We start from the raw sequence: 16,779 nt of genomic DNA on the forward strand, positions 1-16,779 counted from the left end.
GAAGCTCTTCTCCCTGGCCCTGGTCGCCCTGCTGCTCGCTGCTGTCTGGACTGAAAGCTGGAGCTTGTCCTGTAAGTACCGACACGGAGCTGTTTGGGGTCGGGGCACAGCTTTGGTCCCTGCTCCTGTTGGGGAGTTGGGGTGCTGGAGGTGCCCCGTTCCTTCTAAATGGAGCCAAAATATGCTCAGGCACAGCTTCAGCAGGTGCCGAGGGGTCTGGCCATGCCCCAGGGGTAGGGGCTCGTTCCTGGGGCTTTCCTGAGGGGTAGAAACAGGGGGGTCCATCCCTGAGGCAAACCCGCAGAGCTGGGGACACGCCAGGGACCCTCAGAGCAGGGGGAAATGTGCCCGGGGAGCAGCGACAGCCCTGGGGACAGCACCAAGCCCTGCCTGCTCTCAGTCCGCAGATCCAACACCAAATGCTGCTACAAGAAGATGTTCGTCCAGAAGAAAATCCCTGCCTTGTTCATCCGGAGCTACCAGGAGACGCTCCCAGTCTGCCCCCACAGAGCCATGATGTGAGTGCCCGGGTCCCTCAGCCTTCCTCCCCCAGTCTTCAATCTTCCTCCCCCAGTCTTCCTCCCCCAGCCGCCCTCACTCACCCACCCTCCCTGCAGCTTCACCTGCCATCAGGGACACCCCAAAATATGTCACCTCCCCCCACACAGGGTGTTGTGTGAGATGTGTGTGTCCCCCCCCTCCTAAATGTCCCTGCAACCCCAACCCCTTGTTTCACCGATAAAAATGGGAAGGAAGCCGGGGTTTAAAAGAAATTTAACATTACCCAAAGTCAGCAGTTTCGGGGGGGTGATGGAGCCGGGGGGGGGGGGGGGGGGCCCCCCCCCAACACCCCCCCCCCCCCCCCCCCCGGGGGGGCGGGGGGGGGGGAATGGCATCCCCACAGGGACCGGGGACAGCCCAGAAGGTGTCAGTGGGGCGGTGAAACCAGGGGGGCGAAGGTGGAGGTGAAGGCTGGCCCCATGGCCCCCCCCACATTGAGTAGCCCTGACCCCGTTGTGGGTTTAAGGATGTTGAGGATGCTCCGTGGGATGTAAATTTAGGCAGACGCAGGAGAAAAGATGGATTTTGAGGATGTGGGGTGGGGGTTGTTGCTTTCCCCAGAGAGGAGCCGGGAGTTAAAGGCTGGTGGCTGCAGAAGGAGGGGGCCTGGGGGCTTGGCACCGTCCCTTAGCCCCAGCTGGACCCCTGCAGATGGGCACCCCGGGGTGGCCCCGCTCCCACTGGGGCCTGGGAGTCACCAGCACCAGGCGGGGACAATCCTTCCCTTCCCACCAGAGCCCCTCCGCCACACCACGGCAGCAATGGGGACATCGGACGGTCAGCAGCCTGCTGCAAGGACGAAGGAAAAGGGACCGTGAGGTGGTAGGCACTCAGTCACCAAAGTCCTTACGCTCCAAGTGATGGAAACCTCGGATGCTTTAGAGCAGGTTGAGCACAAGGAGGATGGAGCAGCCCTGATCCACACGATTCCCAACAGGGCTCCATCCGTGGAGCCCCGTGTCCCAGCCTGGCTCTCGTCATGGGGCTTTGGGCTCCAGTTTGTCCCCAGGGAGCACCAAAATGGAATCCGAAAGCAGTGGTCCTGCAGCTGGCACTTCCCCTTTTGCGGCTTCCTCGCCTTCTCCAGCTCAGCAAAAATCGGGTATCCTGACATAATTTCCTAGGAACGATGATCGCGTCAATTTCCACGGCTGCCCAGCAGCCAGAGGATAAAAGGCAGCAGCAGGGGCCGAGCATCGTGCAGAGGGGAGCCCTGCAGCCACCCCCCAGCCCTGCTCGCCGTCTGCTCAGTCCCCTCAGCACCATGAAGGCCTCCGCAGCTGCCCTGGCCGCTCTGCTCCTCCTGGCCCTCTGCTCCCCAGCCGAGGCCTCGACAGCTGTGGCCCATCTTGGTAAGTCTGGGTGTCACCGTGTCCCCCTGGGGCTGGGTGTCCCGTCCCTGGAAGGGACAGGGTGAGAGCCCTGACCCCTCCCCATGGATGGGACCCTCATGGTGGGGTGTGGGTGGTTGCCACCAGTGCTGGGGCTCAGCCTGGGGGATGCCATCTCCAGGGGTCTGTCCTTGGGGGATGCGACATGAGGGGGGGACGGGTGATGGCAAGTCCCCGGGTGGAGCACTGCCTGTAGCGTGGGGTCTCACTGGGCTCTGTTTCTCTGCCCCCACAGATGACGTCCCCACCGCCTGCTGCTTCAAGTACCACAACCGCCCTGTCCCACGTGGACTCCTCACCTCTGCCTACACCACCAGCAGCAGCTGCAGCCAGCCAGGGGTGATGTGAGTACCCTCCATTCCTGGGCTTTGGGGTGCCATGTCCAGGGCAGAGCCCTGTGCATCGCCGAGAGGGGGGACAGGGGATGGGAACATGGCCGGGGACATGCGGGGTGCTGCTGGCAGGACCCAGCACCGGACCCCTGCTGCCCCGTCCCAGCATCCCAACGCTGGTTTTCTCTCTGCAGCCTGGTCACCAAGAAGGGGAAGGAGATGTGCGTGAACCCCCAGGCCCGCTGGGTGCAGGCACACCTGGAGCACTTCCAGAAGAAGAAAAACTGACCCTTCCCTGCTGCCGCTGCCCCCACCGATGCTAACAAAGTCAAAATACAAAGATGACAAAGAAAACATCAAAATGCCTGTCGAGTCGGGAGCTCTGATGCCTAAATAAAGTGCTTGGCCTGCAAAACCTTTTGTTTGGCTCTCATCTCCCTGCTGTATCCCCAGAGTGGGAGCCGGGCCCCATGGGGTGATGCTGGCATCCTGACATGGGGTCCCTGACCCTCAGTTCCCCCCCCCCAGCACTCTGGGGGTGCTCAGCCCCCCATGCCGTGGCTCCGCTCATCCTGACATCACCACCACGTCACCTCCTTTGGGGTTCCTCAGTGCTCCATCACAATGCGTGGGGCCGTGTGACACGCCCGTGTCACCCCCCGGGTGCTGGGCACTGCCACCAGCTCGGCTCCCCTTCTTGTCCCAAAAACCGGGGGGACAAGGAAAGGGGACGGTTCCTGACCCCACCGACTTCCCCACGGCCCCATGCGGTGATGGAGCTGAGGCCCAGGCGCCGCCGGGTGCCACAACCCCCCCCCAGCCGGCCCCCTCAGTCCCACAGCCCCGCTCCGGGTGCTGGCATGGTCCCCCCAGGTGCCGTCCCCCCCAATAAAGAAGCGGCGTGTTCCCAAGGAGGAAGGTGAGCGCAGAGCATCCCCGTAGGGATGTGCCTCTCCCCCAGCCTGCCCCCACATGCCGCTGTCACCCCGCTGGGCACCCCAGCACGGCGCGGGGGGGTGATGATGCCACCATCCCCACGGCAGTGTGCGGGCTGTGCCAGCGGGCAGACGGCGACCCCGAGGTCTTTGGGCAGACATGCCAGCAGGACGGGCTATGCATCCACGAGAACTGCCTGGTGAGGCCCCAGGGGGCTCAGCCCCCGGCCCCCCGACCCCGTGCCAGCAGCTGCCCACCCCGCACACACCCCCGGCTCCCTCTTGCAGTACCACGCCAGCGGGCTGAGCCAGCGAGGGGCTGATGGAGAGGGTTTCTACGGCTTCCTCCTCCCCGATATCCACAAGGAGCTGCAGCGGGTGGCACAGAAGGTGGGGGGGGGGGGGGGGGGGAGAGACGTGTCCCCACTTTGGTCCCTGTGCCCCTTGGCTGGGATGCTCCAGCAGCCAGCTGCAACCAGCGCACCAGAGCCTTGTTTGTCCAAAAAGTCTCATTCCTTCAAAAAAATGAGCATTTTGAAAAGGGTTAAGGCTTTATCAGTGTCCCCAGCCAGGTGGCCCACCAAAATATCACCGGGCTCTGTGGGGCACGAGCTTACTGAGCTCCCTGGGAGCACTGCGCTGATGGCAGCCACCCTCCTGCTGTCCCCAGACGTGCTGCATCTGCCATCAGCGGGGCGCCTCGGTCACCTGCCAGGTCCAGAGATGTCCCCGAAACTTCCACTTCCCCTGCGGCATCGAGCGGGGCTGCGTCTCCCAGTTTTTCGGGGAGTTCAAGTGAGTGTGGGCGCCCCGTGGGGCTGGAGGAGGGAAGGAGCAGGGAGCTGAGCAGCCAGCCCTGTCCCCCAGGTCCTTTTGCTGGCAGCACCGGCCGGCACAGTGGCTGCGAGTGCCACAGCAGGGCCACAGCACGTGTGTCATCTGCCTGGAGGCGGTGGCGAGGCGGCCCCGCTACGACACCCTGGTCTGTCCCACCTGCACCAGCGCCTGGTTCCACCGCCGCTGCATCCAGGTGGGTGGCATCACCCCCCAAACCTCTGTGGGGGCTACATGGGACCCCCCCCCCCCAAGCTAATGCCACCCCTGCCCCAGGGCCAGGCGCTGAGCTCGGCCCTGCACCATTTCCGCTGCCCGCTCTGCCAGGACATGCAGACCTTCCAGGAGGAGATGTTTCGCCTGGGCATCAAAATCCCCGACAGGTCAGCATCTCTCTCTCTGCCTCTGTCTTGCTCCATGAGGTGCCCCCGGCTGGTCCTCTCCTGCCTCCCCATGGTCCCCCTCATCCCCCCGGGACTGAGCTGTCCCCAGTTCCCACAGGGACGCCGCCTGGGAGGAGGACGGGGCTTTTGAGGAGCATTACCAGCGGCACAGCTCCTGCGACGCCAGCCAGTGCCTGTGCCCGGTGGGACGGGAGCAGTCAGAAGACACTGGGTGAGTGGCAGAGGCCCCGTCCCCCCAGAGAGGAGATAATGCTTTTTTCTCCTCCTTCAGGCTGGGACGAAGGTTCCCCAGGGTGCTGAGCTCGGCACGGCACAAGGTGCATGCTGGCAGCTCAACCCCAGCTGCTGGGGTGGGAGCGGGATGGACCCCACCAGGGCTGACACCCTGGGACCCTTGGTGACCATGGGACATCGGTCCCATCATTCCTCCAGGCCCTGGAGGTTGCTGCTCTGCAGCTCCTGTGGCTCCTGTGGCACCCATCAGCACTGCTCCGACTTCGGGGAGGACACCAGCTCCTGGGAGTGCAGCGACTGCGCCGACACGTGCACCGGTGAGAGCTGCAGCTGGGGCACGGGGTCCCCATAGACACGTGGCCACATTGGCCACCTGCCCTGGAGAGATGTCCCTGCCATGGGACCAGGAGATGGGCACAGGGGTGTGATGGATAGAGCTTGTGCTTATCTCCCTGCCCCTTGCAGCCCCCTCAGTGTCACCTGGAGCAGCCAACCCAGACCACACAGCCCCAGCGCAGGGAACCTCGTGCAGCACCCCGGCTCCTGGGAGTTCAGGTTTGGAACACGAGGCTGGGACGCTGCAAAGACACCCCAGCACCCAGTTGCCCTCCCAGCCCACAGAAAGCCCCTCGGCCACCTCCCAGCCACTGACCAACAACCCTGGAGGATGTCCTTAATAAAAAGTGAAACATCACAGGTGGGTTTGCTGATGTTCCTGAGCACTGCAGGGCAGAGCAGCTGCAGTGGCTCCGACCCTCCTTATCTGCACTGCTGGGGCTGCTGAGGTTGTTTCCCATACACGAGCTGGTGTTGGGACCCCAAGACACAGTTCCAACACCACCCGGTGTGGATGTGCTGAGGTCAGGGGTTGCTCTGCAGGAGCTGAGCCCAACCAGGGGAGGGTGAAGAGACATAGGAGGGAGTTCAGAGACAAACAAAGGGGTTTTATAATCTAAACACTTTAATTAGACATCAGAAATACAGTTTCCTTGCTGAAAGGCATAGTGATATATTTTAAATTATTTTTGTATTTTCCCTTTTTATAGAAAAAAATATACATTTAGTTCAATTAATTTAACTTAAATAAGTTAAATAGAATAAATTTTCCCATGAAGAAAGACACATTCAAGTACTCCGTTGCATGTTGGTGCTGGGGGCTAAGCCCACCAGGGGGGGGGCGGCAGCAGGGAAGGGTCAGTTTTTCTTCTTCTGGAAGTGCTCCAGGTGTGCCTGCACCCAGCGGGCCTGGGGGTCCACGCACATCTCCTTCCCCTTCTTGGTGACCAGGCTGCAGAGAGAAAACCAGCGTTGGGATGCTGGGACGGGGCAGCAGGGGTCCGGTGCTGGGTCCTGCCAGCAGCACCCTGCATGTCCCCGGCCATGTTCCCGTCCCCTGTCCGCCCTCCCGGCGATGCACAGGGCTCTGCCCTGGACATGGCACCCCAAAGCCCAGGAATGGAGGGTACTCACATCACCCCTGGCTGGCTGCAGCTGCTGCTGGTGGTGTAGGCGGAGGTGAGGAGGCCACGCGGGACAGGGCGGTTGTGGTACTTGAAGCAGCAGGCGGTGGGCACGCTATCTGTGGGGGCAGAGAAACAGAGCCCAGTGAGACCCCACGCTACAGGCAGTGCTCCACCCGGGGACTTGCCATCACCCGTCCCCCCCTCGTGTTGCATCCCCCAAGGACAGACCCCTGGAGATGGCATCCCCCAGGCTGAGCCCCAGCACTGGTGGCAACCACCCACACCCCACCATGAGGGTCCCATCCATGGGGAGGGGTCAGGGCTCTCACCCTGTCCCTTCCAGGGACGGGACACCCAGCCCCAGGGGGACACGGTGACACCCAGACTTACCAAGATGGGCCACAGCTGGGGAGCAGAGGGCCAGGAGGAGGAGAGCAGCCAGGACAGCTGCGGAGGCCTTCATGGTGCTGCAGGGACCAAGCAGATAGCAAGCAGGCTGGAGCTGGGGTGGCTGCAGGGCTCTCCTCTGCACGATGCTTGGTCCCTGCTGCCACTGCTGCCTTTTATCCCCTGGCCGCTGGGTGGGTACAGGGTTTCAAGGAAAAAAGATGACTGCATCATACCAAGGAAATTATGTCAGGATACCCGATTTTTGCTGAGCTGGAGAAGGCGAGGAAGCCGCAAAAGGGGAAGCGCCAGCTGCAGGACCACTGCTTTCGGATTCCATTTTGGTGCTCCCTGGGGACAAACTGGAGCCCAAAGCCCGACGAGAGCCAGGCTGGGACACGGGGCTCCACAGATGGAGCTCTGATACGAATCCCTAGCAGGCAGCCAACACACTCCAGGCAGGGATTTGCTTTGCCACAGCCCCAGCAGCACCACTGTGCCCAGGGGCAGCAGAGCTGTTCTGCTGAGGGTCACTGAACTCAGCCCAGATGCCATGTCACACATAAATTCAGCCACCACCACTACTGCCAGCAGGAAAGTACTGCCAGGTGGAAAATCCAAACTTATCCACAGTTTTGCCACAAGCAGCACTTTTCAATCTGCTCCACAGGTCACAGCAGGGCTACAGAGCTAGCTCCAAAATGGTGTATCGCATGTACATTCACTTCCACTAATAACAGAGGCTCTTTGACGGACATTTAGGAAACGAAAGATAAATAGGGATGAAGTTGGGTTGACCTGGAAGTCAGGGGGAGTCTCACATTTGTCCCTTTTCCTGTCACAAATTGCATTCTCATGCTGGAAGCTTGCAGAGACATGGAGAACTGGGTGGCCTGTAGGGCCTGGGCTCTGTCAGCCTGCTCCAGGACCACAGCAGTGTGCTTAGGCCACAGCCTGGCCTGTCACCCTCCCTGTGCCCGGGACAAACAGGGGACATGCACCTCTCCACCCACGGGTTTGAGTTTGGGCTGTGGTCTGCAGCCTCTTGAGATCAAAGTGCTGCAATTCCTGCTTGCCCACTTCTTCACAAAATGGACAATTTCATCCCAGTTATGCTCCCTGTCCCAGTCTAGCCCCAAAAAAGCAAATACACTGGCCTTGGGGAGGAAACATAGATCAGGAGCTGGAGGGAGGAGAGGCTCTGCCTGCACCCACTGATGCCAGCTCATCAAAGCCTCGCAGATGAAACCTCAAGGCCATTCCAGCATGACTGAAAAAGTGGCAACATCTGCAATCTCCAAGAATAATTCCCAATGCCTCAGTGGCTGGACACCCAGAAGAAACTGTAAATCTTGCAATTTCCTCATTTTTTTTCCTCCCCTCCTCTTTTTTCCAGCCTTGCCTGCGGTGCCCCACGCGTTCCCCAGCAGGCTGCCACACAACCCTCAGCCTCCACCTCCTGCCCCTCGCTCCCCACAGAGCCTTTCCCTGCCCAAAGGGCACATCCCTCAGGGCCAGCACTGGTTGAACAGGAGGTATCAGATAAGGAGAAGAGACCACGATTGTTTCTTTTAGTAAGATTACCATGTTACATGCCAAAGATCACCACACTGCATGCAAGCCCCAAGTAGGCCTGGCTTTTCACCACACCAGGAACCTGATGCTTACTGCTTGGCAAGGGACAAGCAGGAGTAGCAACAGTAAGGATGGTGGTAAGAAGCATCCCACAGCACAGAAATTCAGAGAAACTAAGACAAACACAACAAAAAAGTAGAAGCACAATCATCTCTGTGCATAGGCGTTTGTATGGTTACTGCTAAAGCCAGTCATCTGTTAGAAACAACAGAGAGATCTCACAATAGCAAAGATTATTGTTGATGGAAATGGTGAAAATGTTTCCTCTTTACTGCAGAAATGATTGCCCAGGCTTTCAGTTCTCCATTTAGACAAGGGCTGGATGGAACTTCTTACTGGACGGTGATGAAGTAGTTCCTATTCTAACTGGAATTGAGGATATTTCAATGAATTGCACAAAATTGCAGCTCAGCGAAAATAGATAGTTTGTGTTCAAGCATGTTTAAGGAATTGAATATAAGGAACTGATTTAAGGGGAGAGTGAAGAAATGACTTCTGGTTTTAATTCTCCTGCGGTAGAAGTCATCTGTAATCAGACCACTTTCTAATCTTGGAAAGAAACAGGAAAAATTCAAAAGCCAGGGCAAGGAAAGAAAACAATTTGCCTTCTTGTCAGTGAAGCTTTCAGAATTCCTGCAAGGAACGCAGCAGCCCAGAAGACCCGGCTTTATGAACAACAATTTGAAGAACAAAAAGAAAAAAAGCCTATTCATTAGGAAGGTGATCACACAGCCAAAGTTGCAGTGTCTTTTTGGCTCGTCTTCACGTTAACAAAAGAAGAGGTTGTGGCCACGTACTCAACACAATTAGAATTTAGTGCCAGAGGCTAGGCATGCAGTTGAGAATAGAAAAAAGAATAAATGGGTAAGGAAGAGGTAGAGAAGGAAGGTGTTGTTAAACCAATAGGCTCCAGCACTTTCCCTCCTAAATCACTGGCAATTAACAAACTCATGTGGAGCAGGAAAGGTAGCAGAAAGCTGGTGATGATCCAACATAACACAAGCCTTCCATTATCAGATGTTTCTGGCACAGCCCAGCATGTCTCCTAAGATAATGAGGGAAATAATATCTAAAAACAGCTCCCCAGGGGCTGTGAATGCAGTTAAGAGTAGAGGGACCGTCATTATGGAGGGCAGGCAGCTGGTGAGGTGGAGGGACAAGAGGAGGCATGGGGACACGCAGAGAGCTGCCCCTGGCTGCTTCCTCAGCACAACAGGGACAGGGCACAGCCAGAGCTCATCTCCAGATTTGCTCCCAGGTTCGCTCAGCACTGGGGTGGCTGCAGCTGGGAGCAGCTCACCTCTTAGGGCTGCACATTTCAGAAAGTGGTAAGAAGAGCAGAGAGCAGCAAGAAGATCCCCTGGTTAGACAGGGAAGGTAGACAGTGTCATGGAATTCATTTAGCCTGAAATAGAGGATGAGGGATGGTCTCAGCCATTTTAAAGAGGATTGCATTACTTCTGGTCCCCAAGCTCTCTACAGAAAGAGGATGCAAGGACCTTAGCCCACAGCCAGCTTTAGGAAGCCCCCCCCCCAGCTCTGCATAGCTTCCCCAGAGGACAAATGCCTGCTAGCTGGCAGAAACAGCCTACATTTCCAACTACGAGGCAGGGCAGAGGGATGCCCTTTGCACCTCTTTCAGGAAAGGCTGACAGACTCACAGCAACAAGTGCAGAAGTGCAGCCCCTCCACCTCCAGCATGCGACAGAGGGAAACGCAGAGAGCAAAGAAACCAAAGACAGAAAAAAAGTGGAAGGAACTGCCAATACCGCAATACCATGCAAGTGCAGAGAGAATACTGCGTGGCGTTATGCAACATCCGTCTGGGAAGCAACGCTTGTCATTGATAAAAATTATGCAAAGAGGTCCCGTGGCTGGAGAGCACAAGGAAAATACAGATCAGCCAAACAGTCTCTCTTTGCAGCAAGGTATTGCTGACTCTTGTATTTATTGCTTTATGGGGGTATTTCAGCAAAGCTAAATTCCCAAACCAATCCCCACTGATAACATTTTGATGCAAAGCCCTGAATGCCCCTTTACTCTCAGAGGATCCTGGGCCATAGCCTGCACGAAGACCCACAACAAAGATTTTTCTACTGTCCTAGATCAAAGTTATATCTGTTCTCCCACCATTTGAATGACTTCTATAATAACTAAAAGAGAGAGAAACAAAAGGAGCAAAAACCTCTCCTCAGGCAGGAGGCTGCAGCACAGCTGTGTGCGTGCATTAGAGAAAAACACAAGGGGATGTGCGTGGCCTAACAAAAGGATGGTAACATCAACCTGCAGGCAGGTGTGCCTTACACCACCCACCCAGCACAGCCCCACCAAGCTCCAGGGCTTATCCTCAGCTCTCCAGCCAGGAGGCCTGGAGACCACCCCAGGGAACACATCTCACCCCAAGGGTGCTGCAGCCTCAGCTTCTTGCACCCTCTTCCCCATATTGACTCCAAGATAAGACTTGGGAGGCTCAAGTATCCCTTGTGCCTTAAGCAAAATAGATACCCTTTAAAAATAAATAAATTCTACATGCAAGAAGCAAGTATTTACATAAGAAAGAACTTTGCTTCACTAAGTACAAATACATCCCTCTGTAAATAGCAGGATTTGGGCACAGCAAAACACAGTCCAGAAGCTCAGTTGCCAGCCCACAGACAACTTCTTGCCACAGTGTGAAGCTTTTCTCTGCCCCAATGCCTCCAGGCAGCACCCACAGCTTCCCCCTGCGCCCTCACACAGTGCTTACCCCCTCCCCAGCCCCACATCCTGCTTTTTGTCTCCTGCAGCTCACAGCTTGCACCTGGAGTCCTGCCTCCACCCCTGCACTCAGGCGGAGGAAAGCCCTGGAGCTGGTTCTCATCAGGGCGAGCTTTGGCTTTGCAAGGGCATGTGGACTTGGGTCTGCCATGGGTATGAACCTAAAGCTCTTCTGCACAATTCAGATGAGCCAGCAGGGCTCAGATACTGCTTCTGCAGAGATCTGTGCCTGCCCACATGAATGCTTCATTGGGACTTTAAAAAAAAAAAAAAAAAAAAAAAAAAAGTCTGACTGCAAAAAGTGATTTCAGTTTTGAGTTTGCAGACGCCAAGTATTGTTACCTCCTGCACCCAGACAGCAGATTGCATAAGCCCCATTTCTATTAAAATAGGCTAAAAATAAAAAATTATCTAAACTTACATAGCTGGGGTTATCTCATAGCCATACACTTGCTTCCGTCTTTGTTCTCCACTGTTTGCCTTTTATGAGACCTTCTGCCAGTTTCATGTTCATTATGCCTTGTGTCAAAATATTTCTTTCTAGTATACCTTTTCTCACTTTAAATGGTTTTAACCACATCCCTTTCTTCTCCTTCATGAAAGGGTAAATAATCAATGTTCAATGTTTCTTTTTAAGCTCCCTTCATCTATTTGCCCCATTCTTTTCAATCTTCTATCTCCAAGTCATTAAATGCTTTCATCATCTGGCTCGGCGTCTTCTGTGTCAGCTCTCCCCTTCTCTGAGTCAAAATGATCAGAGCTGAATTTGGCACGCGGAGATCATCCTGCAGCTTTCTACAACAACATTAAGGCTTTTGGAGAATTAGCTTCTGTCCCATCCTTCATGCACTTCAATATCCTGCTTAATTCTTGGACTCGCAGCACCTTAGATGTACTCTAGAAATTAAGATGTTAAGCCTCACTTTCTGAAGACAATGGCATTTAGGGGACCTGAACATCATGGAAGAGGAATAGAACAAAGACATCCAAGTCACATGGGCCAGATACTCAGGATGCAAATATCTTTAAAATCTGACCATAAACTCAAAAAAAAAAAAAAAAAAAAAAAATACCACAGGCCATCTCCACAGGCCATCTTCTTCCCCAAGTAGCTGTAGTTCTTTTGACCACAGATACAGAAATCCTTATTTCAAATGACTCCTGAGTGCATTTGACAACTGTGACCAGCTAGCGTGTTGCTCAGTCAACTAACTCGGTTAAACCCTAGTCTTCCCCAACCCTGATTAATGTGAATAATCTTGTATTTTGCACACATTTGCCTTCCATTGAAACCCCCTCCTGCAGATCCTCAGGCACTGCACAAGGTACAACACATCGACAGTACATCATGCAGTATTGGTCCTGACGCAGACCAACGCTAACCTCATAGCTTCCTTTTATAAGTTCACAGATATTTGCGACGAAGGAAATGCAGTAGATCTCACTTGTCTGGGCTTCAGCGAGACATTTGAAATGGTGCCACACAGTAAATTATTAGTTAAGGAGGGGAAGATGTGACCAGCATATGTAATGTGAAGCGGGTGAGGAGCCGCCTGAAAGGGGCACAGTCGTAGCTTCAGCTGGAAGGGGAAGTGTTAGGCTGAGGGGGGGCTACCAGTGCAGTTCCTTGAGTTTCTGCCTCAAAAAAATGATTCTGCTTAACATTTGCATTAATGATCTTGGCACAAAAAGCAGGAGAACGCAAAGGAAATTTGCTGATGAGGCAGAATGAGATGCTATCATCAATCCAGAAGAGGCCAGGATATCACAGAGAAAGATTATAATGACCTTGAGGACTGCAGTAATGGAGAAGGGTTTGATTCAGTGCTGCAGACTGGGCAAGTGTGCTGCTGGGGGCCAGGGCTTGCAAGAAGAGCTGTCCCAACACAGGAGGCACTCCACTGGATGTGTCTGGGGCAGGGAAAGGCCCATGCCACAGATCACGAGGCTGTGACCAGCCCCTGGTATTATACAACATGAGAGGAGTCAAACACCAAGAGTGTGGGGCGGGGGTTAGGAAAACAAAGGGCTATGACTGATCTGTGGCGATACATCACAGAGGCCAGCACCAGGGTGGAAAAGAGCTATTTTAGCAAGCAGACGCTGCTGGTATGAGGATACAGGGCTGGAAGCTGGCTGTGAATACAAACAGGTGGGAAATGAGATTCCCACCCGGAAGCAGTAGGTTTCTCATGCAGGTTTCCGAGCCAGGCAGCACAGACAAAAACCACCAGCACTCAGACAGACATTAGTCCTGCCGTCCAACCAACGCCTGCCAGACTAGGGGTATTGTTTTCCTTCTGAATTTGGGCGGCTTTGTATTTAGGAGGGCCTGTTCACAGCAGCATTTTGGAGCCCTATTTTAAAAGGTGTCACTAATTGCAACGCTGCTTTGTTATTAGATGTTCCACGAAGCTGTACAAAGGCAGTCGGCCCACATGGGAGGCAGCTGCCTGCTCCGTTATTCCCAGGACGATCGCTAGATTCACTTGGTTCCCCTCCAGGACTGGAGGTGGTTTCAGTGGTTGTGGGGTTTTGATATACGGTTAACTACTTCACTCTGAAACTCCTCTGGCCTGCTCAGCTCAACCACTCATTCTAGAACCACTGAAAAATAGCTCTTCGTATAAATTTCCTCGCGAGTATCCTTTTTGGATGCTCCCATCTCTAACATTTCATTTTTCTCTGCCCTGAAGAAGCAGCACTGAGGCAGTGCAAACACTCCCATCTCTTGCGCTGGCTGCTTGCTGTTTCTGCTGCCCAGGAATAACTCTGGTTTTGCAGCTGCAGCCTTTTACTCTTCATTTTCCCTGCATTTACCTTGCCCAGCTCACTGTCCTTGCTGCCACAGTCCCCAGGATCATGGTCACCAACAGAGCAGGACCTGAGTGCACCAGATCTCCTTGGGGACCAGAGGTTTCTACTCCTCTCTTTTCCTCTGCATACCTGGTTCCGATCATTTCTTGAGAGCCCCTCAAGCTTCCTGAACTGCGTCTCTGCTGAGTCAAAAGATTCTTACAACACTGTTTTAAATTATCAAGCTTTTTATATTGAGTTCCTCTTTTTTTTTCTTTTTTTTCTTTTTTTTTTTCCTGGAATCCCCCTTTTGAATTTACTGACACAACACTGTCTCAGAGATCAGCCTGTAGCCTTTTCCCTTTGTTCCTCCCAATCCCAAGATGTGGGACTGAATCACGCTGGAGGCAGGGTTACTTAACGGCCCCTCCAGGCCTCTCACTTGGATCCTCCTGGCCTGTGAGCACCAGCACCCATGGTGTTCCCCTAGTCCCAAGGCCCAGCCATGAAGCTGTCCCATCGGGCAGGCTCATTGCAGCTGAAGGGGATGGCTTTTTCCTTCTCTGAGCTCCCCAGGGAGAGCACAGACGTTTATGGCCTAGCAGATAACAAGCTGTCACATCCCGCCTTTGCTTTTAGGACCAAGCCTGGAGTAATGGCAAGCATTAGGCCTTTAGTACCCTTCAGGGATGGCTCCTTCCTGAAGGCTTCATGCCAGAACCCTGCTGGGTGTAACTCTACTGTTACAGCATGATTAGGGCCTTCTGCTCCCAGGAGAAGTGTCGCTCCTGATTTAAAGTGCTCTGTGGTGTGAAAACTGCTCTCTGCCCCAGTCCAGATGTCTCAGCGCAGCCCCAGGGCTCGGCTCCCCTGTGTGCCCAGAGCCCTTCATAATGCTGATCCTCCTACCCCTGAAATGGCACTGCGGGAAAATGGAAAGGCCAAAGGAGTGCCAAAACCGAGAAATAACAGCGTAGAGCTCACTCTTGCACCTGGGCCCATCTTTTACCCATAAAGCTGTGTGAAAATCAGTGCCATTAGAAATTAATTACACTGCAGAATCATCAGAGCAGGCCTTCCTGTGCTGCTTTGGTCCATGTGCCCAGTCAGGGACACCAAACATGCCGATGGCGATGGGGGAAGGTTTCCCATCCTGAAGGAGACTTCTGTTTCAATGCCACATGGTACCAGCCCAGTCCCACGGCCATGCTGCCCACGCTGCCCAGCCCTTGGAGAGATGGAGTGGGAAAAAGTCATCTGCAAGAGCTGGCTCAGGCTCACTTCCACATCGTGAGTCTGAGATGAGAGGGAAGGATTGCTGCATGAGGAGATGAGAGTGTGGGTAGTGCCAGAGCAGGGTTACTTCATTTTATGTGTGCCCAGGGCCCTTGCAGGAACATATGCAGAGCAGACCCTTGGTCTCCAAGGCCCCTCTTTCATGGCTTTTATGGTCTGAGATCACTAAGCATCCTCATGAGATGACACCACAATGTTAAACTGGCCAAAGAGCCTAGATTTAAGGTGTCTGGGTCCCCACCGCAGTCTGATCTGTAATTCTTGCCACAAAGGACTCATTACAGCTGTTCCCATGACAGGATTTTGTCCCCAGCGTGCTCCCCATCACCCAGATGAGCAGGCTGGGAGCACATGTGACAGTCAAATTGGGGGGGGGGGGGGGCAGCCTAATAATCCCCCCCACACACATTGCTGAGGTTTAAACATGAGCATCAGGGATGTTCAGGGAAGGACACAAAGCTGGCAGCTGCCTCCAGCAACAGAGAATAAAAATCTTGGTCCCGGGAAACAATAGATCCTGCTGGCTCCGAGTGCACATGGCTAGCCAGAAGTGAGGCAGTGGCACAGCCTCAGCTGCCAAAATGAGATGCAGGGATGACAGGCTGCTGGTGGAGGAAGAAGAGGAAGAAGCCTGCATGAGAGTAATTCTGCAACAGCAGTCAGTGAAGGCAGGATGTGAACTCATCACACTGCTGATGACTGGGCTCCTTAAAACAGCAGCACAGGGAGGAAAAGGTCAAGGGCAGATGAGTCAGGAGCCAGCCACGCTCACTGCAGCACCCACCTCCTGGTGCCAGGCTGGGTCGTAGCTAGATGGATACAGACTGGTTGATCTTTAAGACAGGTTCCTGTAGAGGGTATGGTGTCTCAGAGGATGCTGAGATGCCTCAGGGGGCTCAGGCAGTGGGATGAGGGGATGCACAGAAGCGGCACTGGGTCTGGGGACCACAGCAGATCAGGCATGAATGGGATGCAACTCCAGTTCGCTGGCACTGGGCCCATTGGGTAAAATCTAGTGAGGACTAAGCAGCATTTGCTCACTCACACAGCTCAGATCAGGAGCACCCAGATGAGTAAGAATATGTGGTTTCCCAGCTAAGCTTTTCATGAGGGCAGGGAGAGGTCCTCAGGGTTAGAGTAAGTGGTTTTTCAGAGAAACAGTTCTGTGGAAAGTCATTCATATCCACACTGAAGATTAAAACTCACGGAGTCGCTCCAGGAACAGAATTCCTCACCCTCCAGGTGATCTACTAGCACTTCCTCACTGTTACAGTATTTTCTTCTTCTATTTTTTTTGTTGTTGTTGTAGCTTGAGACCAGAACATTGGGTCTTATCCAGCATGGAAACAGAGGAGGATTTTGTTCTTTCCTCCTTGCAGTAGCCCTTTATGTAGCTGTAGGCTTCTCAGGCCTCTCACCCTCTTTAAAGCATACATTTCCATGTTGTACAAATTTATCAAGCCTGTGCTTGTTTCACAAAGCATTAATGGAAATACCAAATAGTACAGGACCTGTGGCATCCCACATGCTTTTGCAAGTCAGGGGTGCAACCCTCTCAGAAGGCCATTTTCACAGCCTGATCATGACAATGATGTGTCAGGACTATTACAGGATTTTTCTGTAATACTGTGAGCTAGCTCATACCCATGGGACTAAGCTGTTTGTGCAATAATAATAATCACTTCTCAGACTATAGCACTTACACATTTCGAATTGCCATCAGGAACTATGGCAAGTTAAACTCCAGGAAGGGA

The 16,779-nt window shown here is 54.1% G+C and overlaps 2 protein-coding genes across 2 annotated transcripts; one reads left to right on the top strand and one right to left on the bottom strand.

The window, feature by feature from the left end:
- Positions 1-3,144: 3,144 nt before the first annotated feature.
- On the top strand, positions 3,145-4,672 carry LOC118176437 (PHD finger protein 7-like). The gene is made up of 7 exons (XM_035343427.1): positions 3,145-3,203; positions 3,287-3,419; positions 3,508-3,609; positions 3,890-4,014; positions 4,087-4,249; positions 4,330-4,436; positions 4,555-4,672. Exons 1-7 carry the CDS (start codon positions 3,145-3,147, stop codon positions 4,670-4,672), a joined length of 807 nt encoding a protein of 268 aa, XP_035199318.1.
- A 962-nt stretch (positions 4,673-5,634) lies between these two features.
- Positions 5,635-6,908, bottom strand: LOC118176405 (C-C motif chemokine 3-like). The gene is made up of 3 exons (XM_035343383.1): positions 6,545-6,908; positions 6,162-6,270; positions 5,635-5,979 (listed from the first exon to the last, which is right to left on the bottom strand). Exons 1-3 carry the CDS (start codon positions 6,615-6,617, stop codon positions 5,886-5,888), a joined length of 276 nt encoding a protein of 91 aa, XP_035199274.1. The 5' UTR covers positions 6,618-6,908; the 3' UTR covers positions 5,635-5,885.
- Between the last annotated feature and the right edge of the window lie 9,871 nt (positions 6,909-16,779).

Source organism: Oxyura jamaicensis, chromosome 19 (genome assembly GCF_011077185.1).
Source record: "Oxyura jamaicensis isolate SHBP4307 breed ruddy duck chromosome 19, BPBGC_Ojam_1.0, whole genome shotgun sequence".
NCBI lineage: Eukaryota > Metazoa > Chordata > Aves > Anseriformes > Anatidae > Oxyura > Oxyura jamaicensis.